A 14,793-nucleotide genomic window follows, 5' to 3' on the forward strand; every position below is an offset into this window, starting at 1 on the left:
TTAAGACAACAAAGACTTCTGGAAAAAGGCTGATATATTGAAATGAGATTGCCAAAGAAGTTGCCTTTTTGATAGCATTGATTTACTATAAGTACTGTTGTACAAAGAAAAAACGATGTAGGTATGCAAATTCGAAAGTTGCCAAATCTCCTCCCATAAAATTTATATTTTTAAGGAGAGTCTCAAATATTTTCTCTTGAAATTGTCAGGTAATTTAGATCCAATTATGAGCCAACATTTTTTTTTCTAAATCAGAGGAAACATATAGACAGATTTCCATGAAAAATTGTATTTTATAAAAGGAAATTTGGCAACGTTAAAAGGCTAATACAGCGTTCTTCCTTAGCATGGCAGTTTAATTCCCAAACAAACACTTCTGTGTGGGCAGTTGTAAAGCTCCAGTAAATTTTAGTTATTACCATGTCTCCCTCGTAAATTTCATCTTTAAAATGGTACTGCTAGGAAAACTGAGTACGAGGATATCCTTAGTTTTTAAATTGGACAATTATTTGAGAAAATATGACAAAATAACCTATTCTGCTAAGATACATGTGTTTAAATGGAAAATGCTGCCAAATGATGTCACAAGGTGGCAAATTTTCTCACTTTTAAATCTACTTTTCTACAATTTCCCGTGTCAGAAAAAAATTATAAAAAATACTGCAAACTCACCTTTTAACGCACTTTTTGATGAAGCAATACAATTTTTGTGCACACATTCTCCATTGTATACCTAGAGCTATAACTTTAAAAAAAAGAATGATTTCCTGAATTTTTGCTTTCCCTCTTTTTTTCAGGCAACTGGGACGAAACCTGATCATACCCGGAGGTACAAGAACTATTGATGCTGCTGGTCTCTTGCTTCTACCAGGTATGTTGAACGTATGAAGTACGATTATTTATTTGTTCCTTTTTTTAACTGCATGACAAAAAGAAAGGTTTTACCTCGCACAAAATCAGTAAGACCAACATCACTGTTCACTAATAATGCTGCAAGTGCACACATCTAATCAGTCAGTGCTCCCACCCAACCTCTTTCTGAGGGTCAACATTCCATGCTTGACCAGTGATAAATTTTAAAAGCTCTTCAGTTTTAATTTTTCCTCTTTAAAGAAACTTCTGAAAAATAGAAAGAAGGATAATAAAAGATTTGACTTATGAACTGCAATAGAAAGTCAAATACTTCCAAATCAAGCTGCTATTCGATGCTGGAATACTGGAAGTGCTTGATCATAGGACTTAGCATGAAAATATGGAAGAAGAGCAAATTTTCATGTGTCAAGAAGGAAAAAAGAAAAAAAGTCATAGCTTTGGAAATTGGTGGACAATTTTGTCGAAAACCGGTTGGCAGGCATGTAAATATTTGGAATCTTTGAAGACCCTAAATCCCTAACTCAGTGTGAAATCATGGCTTCTATCCTGAGATGGAAAATTTCATGAAAAATAAGGTATTTGAAATTTCACTTGAAATTTCACTTGAAATTTCATGAAATTTCAATGAAACCGTGAAAAATTAAAATCTAAGCTTGATTTTCAGTAATTTTTTGATTCCAGTAATTTTTTCTGCCCGACTGCTTGCCACAACAAGACGAATATGCATAGGGAGTATTAGGGAGTCGTATCTCGTGCCCTATTGCCGTCACGCAACAAAATGGCGGCTAAAATCGAAATGATTCAACCGTCGTTGTTTGTTTCGTCCGCATTCGTGCCATAGATTTTTGGTACTGTAGATTTTTGCCGGTCAGCTAAGACAAAATGATCATAAAATTCCTACCTTTACTTTTCGTTGTTCGTATTCTTTTGGCTCTAAACTTCATGTATTCACTGCGAAGAAAATGATTTTCAGTAAAAAAAAAATAAATAAATAAAATAAAAAAAAAAACCAAAAAAATAAAAAACAGCAGAGATATGTACTCCAACGTTACATACAATGCACTGAGTACTGGGTTCTTCATCTATAATTCTTGAAATTTATCATTTAAATGCAAATAAAGTTTAGAGCAATAGAAAAGAAAGGTACTTAGGTACATACTATTTATTCTAATCTTAGAGAAGAATTTTACCTACTGAAAGGAATAGCACAATCATGACTATTTTTTGAGGGACACAATTGTTTTACGATGCCATATTATTTATAGGAGAGTAACAAGACTAGCTACTCGGAAAGAAAGAAAAAACAGGCGTGAGGAACAGTAAGACAATGTATTATTATTAAAGGAGGGGTATCGTTAAGGGCCTTTTTTGGCCCCACCCTAAAATTCCTCAACTCCGCGATTTTTTGGTCATTGAAGGTCTATATTTTACGGAATGCACAATGGTTTTGTCATTTCCGGTCTATTTCGGGGTCTACCACTGGCCTAAACATGGGTCTGAAGGCCAATTTTGGCGAAAAATGCGGGTTTTTCAGCATTCGACGCGCTGTTTCGTAACGATCCCTTCGGAGGACAAAAAAATCCTTCAAGTATGTTCATTAGGGATGTAAGAGAGTCACTTTGGCCAATTTTCGTCGATGTCAAACTTTGCGCTCATAGTTAAAAAAAACTTTTTAGAATTTTTCTTGTTTTTCATCATTATTTAAAATGGCTTAAAAAAGGCGACTCATCTTACACCAGAATTAAACTTTTTTGGCAGAAAATGGTCGTGGGTGGTCAAAACCTTCCTCTAAGAACTTTTTCCGATTTAAAGCCCCCCAAAAAAGCCGGTGTTGCCATATTTCATTGCCTAAAATCATAGAAAACCGAGTACTTATTTCAGTATTTGGGGGCTATTTCTCGTCGAGCTCATTCAGAAAAGTCCAAAAACCTTCATTTTTCATATGTTATGGCCGAATCACCAGTAATTACATACATTTATCTAACTACAGAACCTCCCATCGCGGCACGGCGTTGCCACATCATCGGGGAAAAATCGAGAAAAATCCACGTTTCCCTGGATTTGAGCCATTTTTTCGGATTATGCGGATGGAATAAAGTTGAAAGACTTAAATTGCAGTATTCAGAGATACAAGTGGATCATACCTTGTGCCGGTATTCATTATTTTAATATATTGCGCTTATAGACAACCCATATTCTTACGATTTCTAGGCACGATATTTGCGCAAGAGGATGCGACTTTCAAACATTGGCCGTGATCTGAAGTCCGAAAGAAAGTAAGCCATGTGTCAGAATCGCGAGTCCTCAATGCTGAATTTTTACCCGCCCTGACAACCACCACCATCCCCCCTCCCTCCCCCAGCCCTCTTATCGGCAGCGATTGTTCAGAATTCTGCTTCCCGAAATGATAGGCTGATAATCGGGGTAAAAAAACCGCTTAGAGAAGCACGTTTTGAAGTAAAAAACAGAAGAAAAGGAGCACTAAACTTCAAACTATCCGAAAAAATCTGCGGGATAAGCTGACTGAAACGTGATCGCGAGCACACTGAAACCTCAATTTCAGGTGGGAATCAACCGCATCTGATGTAAATATTTACTAGTTGTTAGTGATAAAGTACTTACTGTGATACGAAGATTTGAAGATTCGGTGGATTGGAGATACGCTATAACACCCAGTAATCAGTCTATCTTTAGTCTACCGTAAAGATAACCGTTAATATACATCTACGGTAATCGTCACTCTAAGCATCTCGCAGACTGAAAATCAGCGTATTCGCAATACGCGATATGCGCGACTTTGTATACGTACAATCATATGTCTTCTAAAGGAAATAATATTAAGCATCCTAAATCTCACACATATCGTAATTCATCCTCCATGTGCTTTGTGCCTATACTAAGTATGCAAATTGAGAAAAAAAATCAGGAAGTAGAATTCTGAACAATCGCTGCCGATAAGAGGGCTGGGGGAGGGAGGGGGGATGGTGGTGGTTGTCAGGGCGGGTAAAAATTCAGCATTGAGAACTCGCGATTCTGACACATGGCTTACTTTCTTTCGGACTTCAGATCACGGCCAATGTTTGAAAGTCGCATCCTCTTGCGCAAATATCGTGCCTAGAAATCGTAAGAATATGGGTTGTCTATAAGCGCAATACAGGGTGTCCCAAAAGTCCGTACCCCCCCTCGTAACTTTTGAACGGTTAGAGATAGAAAAACGAAACTTTGGGAATGCTTCTATCTTAAAGGGGTCCATCTTCTAGGGGGTCAAAATTTTTGTCCCCCCTCAGGGGGGGCGCGGGGGCCCCCAACTTTTTTTTTTCAAATGGTAACCCCTATCTTGTGATACATCATTAGAAAGAGCATAAAAAACTAAGAATTTTGGCGCAAACCGCAAATCAATATCTTAATTTTTGACCGAGTTATGATAGGTCAAAGGTCAAATTTTACCTATTTTCAAAAAATCATATCTCCGGTTCAAATCATCGTAAAGAAAAAAATAAAACGGGAAAATTTACCAAATTGTAAGCACTTTCAAGTAAAAATCACAGAAATTAATTCAAACTAATTTTAAGGGGGGTTTCGGACCCCCAAATACGTCATTTTAAAGGTCATACGATATTCTCGCGAAATGAGCCAATTTCCCCTTACTTTTCCTCAACATTATCTTAGTAAGTTCAAAATTAGTTCAAAAGTGCGTTTTCAAGTCCCCAAATTTCGAACAAAGTTTTTAAAAAAAATGAAATTTAAATGGTTGAATTGAATCACCTTAAATTTCGTTTTTTGAACTTTGCTCGAAATTTGGGGACTTGAAAACGCAATGTTGAACTAATTTTGAACATACTAAGATAATGTTGAGGAAAAGTAAGGGGAAATTGGCTCATTTCGCGAGAATATCGTATGACCTTTAAAATGACGTATTTGGGGGTCCGAAACCCCCCTTAAAATTAGTTTGAATTAATTTCTGTGATTTTTACTTGAAAGTGCTTACAATTTGGTAAATTTTCCCGTTTTATTTTTTTCTTTACGATGATTTGAACCGGAGATATGATTTTTTGAAAATAGGTAAAATTTGACCTTTGACCTATCATAACTCGGTCAAAAATTAAGATATTGATTTGCGGTTTGCGCCAAAATTCTTAGTTTTTTATGCTCTTTCTAATGATGTATCACAAGATAGGGGTTACCATTTGAAAAAAAAAAGTTGGGGGCCCCCGCGCCCCCCCTGAGGGGGGACAAAAATTTTGACCCCCCTAGAAGATGGACCCCTTTAAGATAGAAGCATTCCCAAAGTTTCGTTTTTCTATCTCTAACCGTTCAAAAGTTACGAGGGGGGGTACGGACTTTTGGGACACCCTGTATATTAAAATAATGAATACCGGCACAAGGTATGATCCACTTGTATCTCTGAATACTGCAATTTAAGTCTTTCAACTTTATTCCATCCGCATAATCCGGAAAAAATGGCTCAAATCCAGGGAAACGTGGATTTTTCTCGATTTTTCCCCGATGATGTGGCAACGCCGTGCCGCGATGGGAGGTTCTGTAGTTAGATAAATGTATGTAATTACTGGTGATTCGGCCATAACATATGAAAAATGAAGGTTTTTGGACTTTTCTGAATGAGCTCGACGAGAAATAGCCCCCAAATACTGAAATAAGTACTCGGTTTTCTATGATTTTAGGCAATGAAATATGGCAACACCGGCTTTTTTGGGGGCTTTAAATCGGAAAAAGTTCTTAGAGGAAGGTTTTGACCACCCACGACCATTTTCTGCCAAAAAAGTTTAATTCTGGTGTAAGATGAGTCGCCTTTTTTAAGCCATTTTAAATAATGATGAAAAACAAGAAAAATTCTAAAAAGTTTTTTTTAACTATGAGCGCAAAGTTTGACATCGACGAAAATTGGCCAAAGTGACTCTCTTACATCCCTAATGAACATACTAGAAGGATTTTTTTGTCCTCCGAAGGGATCGTTACGAAACAGCGCGTCGAATGCTGAAAAACCCGCATTTTTCGCCAAAATTGGCCTTCAGACCCATGTTTAGGCCAGTGGTAGACCCCGAAATAGACCGGAAATGACAAAACCATTGTGCATTCCGTAAAATATAGACCTTCAATGACCAAAAAATCGCGGAGTTGAGGAATTTTAGGGTGGGGCCAAAAAAGGCCCTTAACGATACCCCTCCTTTAGGAACATCAGTGAAGAAAAGGAATTAAGGGGCAAATAAATCAATTTTTCAAAAAAATTGAAATTTATGAGGCCTTTTGAAATTTCACTGAAATTTCACATGAAATTTCAAGGGCGAACTCAGGTTCTATCTATGTTCCTGAACATCTTTGAAGACACTGGCTCAATATTTAAAATCCTGTCGCTTCTGGTTTATAAGCTGATGTGAACTTTTTTATAAACCCAAACAAATTCTCCTGCTGAAACGTAAACATGAATGAGCATCAAACCCATCTCCTTGAAAAATTGTCTGCAGATAATTAATGGGAAAGTGATCCAGCAAGTGTGAATTTGTAACATGTAATCGGCTGAACGCATTCCTTTGCTCTGACTTTGGAATTTAGCTTACTCACTAACCCACATTTAGTTGGAAGATTGTTTGCTATCTTTGCAAAACTAATAAATCCTTGGAAACGGTTTGCAAACATGCTACGTCAGAAAGTTGTTTCAACTCTTAAGAGCTTTGAGCAATCGCATTCTTCATGGTTATCTCTGTCTGCATCTTGTGGGTGCCTTTTAATGAGGTATAATGCAGACTTTTCTATCAGTTCTACAAGACATTTTACTGAGTGTAGGATTCTCCTTGTAAGGTGTAAATGTACCTTGTCTTGAGAGACTTTTGTAAAGAGGTGTCAAGTTTTTCAGTTTTCAAGGATATTTTCTTCTTTCTGATCTCTCTGTATTGCTAAATTTGACTGCAGAAGTTGTGTTTTCTATCGTTCTCTAACTTTGGATACTCATAAAAGAAAGTTGTCAAGTGGCTACAAATTTCTGAAATAAAGTCCTGAAATATTCGTTGGATATTTCCAGTAGGTACATAATTTAAATGCGCAACCAAGCTTTCTGTCTCCTCTCTGCTCTTTCATCAAGAATCTTTCCCCTTGCCCTCTTTTTCTACTTTTTTGTTAGGTCGTCGAAAAATCTCTCTCATACTTTTAACTTTGATTGTTGTACAACTAGAAAAGTGAGTCAAAATTCTGATGTGAGCCCACAAATGAGTCCTGTAGGAAGAGGGAAGAATAGATCATGAACCTTGACACACCTTCAATGGTCATTTTGACCCTAGGTGCCGGTGGGTTTGAGTGAAGGCCATTGTCGCAATTGAGGAAGCCACTTTGTAGTGGAAAGCTCAGCTTGTTGAATCAGTCGTCGATTGGTTGTACTGTTGGTTTTAATTTCTTCGTTTACTCTTCGCATCCTTTCCCAAAACAAAGAGTGTAATGTTCCAATGAAGGGAGCCTCTTTGAGCTACATTGGTGATCTTAGTTCTCTCCATGACTGCAGTATAATTGGCCCAAAGAAATAAGATGGAGGTATTGCATGGATGAGTGAACGACCCCACCAGCCGAAATTCCCATTGAAAGACACGCGCCGGAGAAACCCCCCTCAACGCCCACTCATTTATGGTGCGGCATAAAGAGCGATAACACTGTAATTATTGTTTTCGGAGTCGCCCGATCGCACGGATAATCATTTATTTTCGTATCTGGACAACTGTGTGAATCATCATTTGTGGACTCAACGCGGCAACCTCGCTTCAACTGAACTGACTTAACAGTTTTACGCACTCTTTCCGCTTTGTAACCCGGTGCGGCCGGCGCGCGCGACCCGTATACGACTCCGGCCGACGGTTGCCGATTCGTTCTTAAAATTCTGCATTAAAATAAAGGGAGTTTTTGTTTTAGGGGGACCGGAGAATCGCACCTTGGATCGTGGTTGATCATTTTAATCTAAAAAAAGAAGTAAAAACGCAAGTGCTCAAGAAACAGCGATCCAATGTGCTCACCTGCGGAACCGCGTATTAAGTTACGTGACGAAATCCTGGCTTTTCATCGGGTTTCGCATCTTGATCAAAAACTTTAATGCTTTTCAACTCTCGCGTTCTGATCGACGAAATGGTTTTTTTTTTTTTTTCAAAGCGGCGAAAGAATAAAGGGATGAAACACGTAAATTGCGTCGATTTTCTTTTCTTTTTTTCCTCTTTCATCGCGCACTCCTGCTATTTTTGCACAGGTAACATATTTTCCAAGAGTGAGGGAATTTTAAGGCTGATAGTGAGATCGCATTTGATTTTTGCTCCGAAAAGCTTTCTGCACACCTACCACGCCTACTGGGCCACTAGACAAGGTCTGAACTAGAAAGAAACGGCACATGTTATCTCTTCAAAATCTTACGTGGAAAATGCTTCATACAACGAAAAGGTCGGAAATAAAATCCTGAACAATATATTAACAATTATTTTTAACACAGATCAAATGGAAATTAGGTCAAACAAACGTCATTTGTATTTTTGCCATTTAACCAATGATGATTGCAAGTACTCTCATCAGTTGATTTCTCAGATTTCCCGTCGTGTAAATCATTTTCTACATAAGGTTTTGAAGAATTATTTTGCGAAATAGAAGAAAGTATGTAAAGTATCTCTTGTAAGAAAGTATTTTGCGTTGTGCTTTCATTCATATCTTGTCTAGTAACCTATTGCCTCTTCTCGTTTTTCACACGTTAATCTTTCAATTTTTGTAATTATTTTCGTATTACTTCGTTTCTCCAGAAGGACCAGGAAAAATTCAAAATTAAACGACCAGGCTGTCTGCAATATCGGAATTTCCGGAAAGTCCGAAAATGATTTTTAAAGGGCGGTCCGGAAGCACTGAAAAAGTGCGGAAATTCCGCTGAAAGGTCCAGAATTTTTCCCGGATTCTGTTACATTTGTCGCAATTTCAGCCAGAAATTCAAATTTTTGAAATTTGTCGAATTTCGTCATTTGGAAGTACTGAAAAAGTACTGAATTTTTCCGCTGTGGAGCTACTGAATTTCTCGGGAATGCACTGAAAAAGTACTGATTTTTGTCCAGCTTATTCTAGTAGACACCCTGACGACGCACGGTATCGGTAAAAATCTATTTTACCCTGAAATACTGCGCTTTTTTCAGGATGGCAGTATTTTTCGGGGATGAACCGATTTCCGGAATTTTCAGACTAGGGCCGTTTTCCAACGAGACAATTCAATCGGTGTCCTTCTTCTGCCTTATTGGTATCGGTATCGGTGACGATGGTGGCGACCAGCGACCAGCCAGCGGGAGAATGTGACCAGCGGATCAAGTGCCGCTAGGAAGACACGAAGCTCGCGGAGAGCACCGTTGTCACTTGCAACTTGCGCTAATTGCCACGATCCAGGATCCACCGAAACGGCGAAACGGGATCGCCAGTCACGACCGAGGATTCCGTCGTCCTCGTCCCCAAGAAAAACACCGTATGAACCTCCGAACGTCGCCAGATTTATTTTGTCGAAATGACAACGTTTTGAAAACTCAGGTATATTGGCCAGGATGTCTGCAAGTCCGGAAATAGTACCGATTTTTTAAGGGGGGTCCGGAAGTACTGAAAAAGTGCGGAAATTCCGCACAAGGTCCGGAGTTGTTTTCATTTTTTGGTCATTTTTGTCTCAAATTTAAGCGAAAAATTCAATTTTTTTAAATTTTTCCAATTCCGTCAAATGGAGGTACTGGAAAAGTACTGAATTAGCGGCTCTGGTGCTTGCACTAGAGCTGCTATTCCGGACGGTCCCAGCTGGGGAGTATCAATGCAGCATGTTACATTGTAGAGACCGCGCGTTGGTTGATGGGAATCGGCGCCATTTTCGGCTATGTTCCTTGTCATGACTTTATTTTATTGCATACTGTTTTATTGTTAGTCAATGCTATGTTGTGTATTGTATTTTTGGAATCATGGTGATACAGTCAATAATTCAAAACTTGTTTGTGCTTTTATCTCGTGATGGAAAAAATGTACTTTACGTTCAAAATTTGAAAATTTGAATTTTAAAGTTTTCGCGGTTAAGGAAGCTTTAACCACTGGGTTGGAGCTTCCTAGTTAATTACTCGATATCAGCTGATAGCAAACAAAGGTTACCAGGGAAACCGTAAACGTCTAACAACTATCGTGGCCATTGGGGCGATTATTGAAATGATATCGACTGTATGTCGCCGCTTACGACAGGACATAGCCCTATCTTAACTGTGTAATATATCGCAATTCGATATTGTTTTGATTTTTAAAAGGAGCAATTCATTCATACAGTTCCGATTAGTTTTGGCGAACGGGCCCTTAACCTACGGCACTCGGCTCATGGGAATTTTTTAACTTGTCCTGGACGGACTCGTCTGTAGCGCCTCGTTCTTCGTTGTGTGTGTGATTTCGTGAAGAAGTTTCTATGGCAATTTGCTTTTATTTGTGAGCTGTTTTTTCCATTCCGGGAACATATTTATTGAAAACGGCGACTTTTTCATCAGTCCTATTTTTATCTACAACATCTAAGTGGCCCTTCATAATCATTTAATTTTGGCCCCTGGCCAGAAAAAGGTTCGGAAATTGCAGTGATTTTGCCGAAAATGCTGAAGTAAGTAAATTTGGGCATTTTTTTTCCTTCTTCAAACTCTGTGGAGAAGCACTTCTCCTCCAGTACATCTATTTTTTTACTTATCTCTCGCAAGGTACATTTACAGAAGGTGTGTTCCAGTATTAACAGTTCAGATTCGTGGTTTTTTTATTATAACGCTTATTTCGGAAAGCAATTATTACATTGTTCAATTCTACTGACTTTCAACACTCGATTATACTCCCGGCAAATTCTGCAGCAGCGTTTCAAATGTTGATTCTAATGCTTCCAACAGCCATCCGATGTCTAAGGGTTTATCCCTAGATTTAGGGATTTTCCGGAATTTCCAGGGATTTAGGGATTTTTCAGGAAATCTAGGGATTTTTTTTTGATGAGGTAAAGTTACCAAAAATCAACTTTTTAACCTCAATTCTAGCTTCGACAATCGAAAACATTTTTTCATCTATATTTTGTAGGCCTTTTTGGCAACACTATTTTCCCCGCAAATAAGCCGGAAATTAAAACGATTGCGTCCTTCGATGTACTTGACATTCAACTGCATTCAACCTGTTAATAATAAGAAATCAACTAATATTCTTTCATTTTATTGGTCTGGATTAGCACTGCTTTCAGAGAGCGCCAAAATTCAAACGAGCCAATCAGATTTAAATATTGCAAATCGCTACATCGAATGACATCATGATTCTTCGTTAAAAATGGCGCTTTTTGCAAAATCTAGGGATTTTTTAAGTATATTTGAGCAAATCTGGGGATTTAGGGATTTTTAGCGAAATCTAGGCATTTTTTTTCTTCCCCGCTAGGGATTTAATATCGGAAGACTGGCTTCCAGTATCGTAGCGTTGATCGTCGCTGATGTCGAAATGGAACCTAATGCCGGACTTACTGTAACACCTCCATTCCTCAATTCCGGTGAGGAATACGTCTCTACCCTTAACTCAATATAAATATACAAATTGATAAGTGAGTGCTTTAGTCTCCTGAAAACAGAATTGCGAAACTTAAAATTGGAGAAAAATGATGAGTAAATGAAAAAATGGAACCAATTGATGGGATATGTCGCATGCCATTCTGACACAAAATATGGCGTCTATCGAATCACCTTAACTAAATAAAATAACCAAATTTTCAACTCTCAAACTATCAACTATCAACTATCAAATTTCAAACTATCAAAATTTCCAACAATGACAAAAATGATTGTAATATACCTATAATGTAATGAAATATACACGCTCTAATCATTTAATTTGTATTACCTTTATGTTATGTACCTACATGTTATACTATTTTTATAATAAATTTTGCCAACATGCTTTTCAATTCAGTCTACAACATTTCATTCCGACGTGGCAATAATGATTTATAATGCCCCTAATCCATTAAAATGAATTACAATAGTAATGCCGCATTATAATGTCGTATTATACATCGCAACGATTCATGTCCTACTGATTATTGATTATTGTAAGATGAATTCTGTTTTCTCTGATTGTATGTTTCATACGTGCGAAGCAAGTACGGGTCACTAGAAACGTGGTTCGTACGGGTGGCTGATGAAATTGATCTTCGAATACCTTTTGATGAGCTAGGGAAATGGAACCATCTGCATCTCATGGACAATAAATAGTTGCCGTAATTAAGGTCATCCCGTGATTAAGGTGCCGTGATTTAAGTCATAAATTCTTCATCTAATTCTTGATTCATCTCCAAAATGTCTGCTAAAGCTTTCATGCGCTTCTCCTTGTATGCATGAATGAGCAAATTGGGTATCGAGCAAGCGGACACTTTTTGAAAATTCAGATGATTCTGGACAATATCGTACAGAAGTCCACGAGCTGCAGATAGAACCATTACCTCTAGCTCATCAAAAGTTATTCGAAGATCATTCAACAACCTCTTTGACAAGTTGCAAAAACTTTTCGTTAACAATAGTGTCACACGGTACTAGGAATATTTACTATTTAACGAACCTTATATTTCCCTGACTCAGTCCTAAATTATAGAAGTATGCGTTACTTTTCCAGCAATCCAAAAAAACAATTATACAAAAAACCAATACCTACACTTTCAGATATAAAAATGCAAATTTTTTGCAGCCTCGCTAAACGACTTATCAACCAGAGATTTTTTAGGAAGCGGACCTCCAAAGAGCTTTCAAAATTAAAAGTATACAACAAGTGATAATGCCATGTATTCGCCATATCAAAGCCCAATACACATTTATACACCGGCTACGTAAATCTGCTAAGTTACAAAACATGAATCGACAGTTGTCGGATTGTACATCAATGACAAAATGTGTCTAGGCCCTCATTCTTGACTACAACTACTGCCCCCAGAGCCGCTCTCCGACGCCAATGCGTTGGAGCTTCCTGCTTGTTTTTCTATTGAGGAGGTACTGAATTTTTTGGGAATGTACCGAAAAAGTACCGTAAAAGTACTGATTTTTGGCCCACCTGTGTCATGTGTCAGTAGTCACCCTGTTGGCTCTTGAAAAATTCGGAGAATTATCTTCGCAGTTTGACTCATTGTCCGTGAAAATTTCAAGGAAAAATGATCGTGGCTTTTCTCGAAATTAAATACCTCACCTAGAGGACTTGGACAACATTCGCGCGTTCATACGGTGTTTTGTCCCGAGCACGGGAGTCATTACAGTCCGTATATCGATACCATCCTCTATCACATCGGTGAAGTCTCCGTTTTCTGAGCGAGTCTATTAACTCCAAAGCAGTTCATGCGGGGTTCCGAGTGTGAAAGAAAACCGTGAAAAATCAGGGAACTTAGACCCAGGTTGGAGGATTTTTTTATATGGAGTGTTCAAGCTGTTTCGATGGACCAAATTGCTGTCTGTTTATGGCTTTGTGGCATGTTTTTTCCCCAAACTTTCAGAGAATATTAGGATGCACAATCAGCGATTTTTCTGGTCGAATCAGGGTACATCAGAGAAATGCCAGAAACTGTTTACATCCAGGTTTTTTTTCTTTTTTTTCTGTAAAGCCAGGGTTTCCTAGATTTTTCTAATTGTAAAGTTATAACTACTGATTCTTAATACTCAAAACCATCTCTCAGGATTCAGCAGCGTGATCTCGTAACGTATATCCCAATTGGGGTCATCAAATCCCTATGTAACATCTTGTATAGGTGCCATCAATGAATTGCTATCAAGAACTAAGCTACGTTTGAGGTTGAACATCTAATGAAATAAGGATCTACCCATATAATTGCTCATTTTGCGATCAGTCAGGTGGCAGATCCAGCTGAGAGTTCACAGGAATGTTATATTGTAACCTCATATTCGCCACACCCCATTCGGCGCCCCGACCTTATTGGCGTTTTTCCGCCGTGGCGGGGTGTCGGAGGGAAAGCGAGGGAGGGTAGCGACTGGAACAATCGGTCAAAGGCGGCAACGCGTCGGAATGGGTATGAATTATCAGCCGGCGAAGTCCCGCCAGTAACTTAATCCAATCTGGCGCGGGCCCGGTCACGGCAGGCCGAGCCTGAAAGCTTGTTGAATAACCTCACACCCCCCGCCCCCGCCCGCCGGTCCCCCTGTCGTCTTCAACCCCAATCGCGGTGTCGGGGGGCGTTCGCCGTGTCCAAAAACGAAATAAATAATCGATACATCACTCCTTTCGGCCCTCCGCCCGCGATTTTCCTCTCGCCTTGATTAAATATCCGCCGCGCGGTTTAGCTGTCTTCATTTTTCAGCGGTTTCAAGATTTCATAACACGCAACGGAGATCTTGCATGTGTGAGGAATTTGTGATTTGACTGTTGATTCTTATGTAAAAGTTCGCGAGAAACACGATGGTGCCACTGGTTTTCTCTGAAATCAACTCCCAAGCTCAAAAAAAGCTCTCAAGTTGAGGCCAAAATGGAGGGGATATCCCACCCTACCCTGAGAGTCCACCTCTACATTAAGACAAACTCTCCATGCAAAGATAGGGAGCAAATACATCGACAGGGTTGCCGTATCTTCAGCTGTGGAGTCCCCAAATAAAGTGGCAGCCCTGCCAATGTATTTACTCCCTATCTTTGCATGGAGAGTTTGTCTTGATGTAGAGGTGGACTCTCAGGATAGCGTGGGATATCCCCTCCATTTTGGCCTCAACTTGAGAGCTTTTTTTGAGCTTGGGAGTTGATTTCAGAGAAAACCAGTGGCACCATCGTGCTTTTCGTGAACTTTTACGTAAGAATTAGTAGTCAAATCGCAAATTCCTCACACATGCAACATCTCCATTTAATTTTTCACACGAAAACGGTTGTGCGGATTTTCGTGCAAATTGCAGTGAATTT

General features: G+C 38.9%; 1 protein-coding gene across 2 annotated transcripts in view; it reads left to right on the top strand.

Annotated features, from left to right (window-relative positions):
• CRMP (Collapsin Response Mediator Protein) overlaps window positions 1-14,793 on the top strand; it is a 47,150-nt gene that overhangs the window by 3,500 nt on the left and 28,857 nt on the right. For both annotated transcript variants that reach the window (XM_019047571.2, XM_019047570.2), the window contains exon 4: window positions 798-871. In XM_019047571.2, the coding sequence (XP_018903116.1) occupies window positions 798-871 (74 nt within the window). The remainder of the gene's footprint in view (window positions 1-797; window positions 872-14,793) is intronic.

Source organism: Bemisia tabaci, chromosome 6 (assembly GCF_918797505.1).
Source record: "Bemisia tabaci chromosome 6, PGI_BMITA_v3".
NCBI lineage: Eukaryota > Metazoa > Arthropoda > Insecta > Hemiptera > Aleyrodidae > Bemisia > Bemisia tabaci.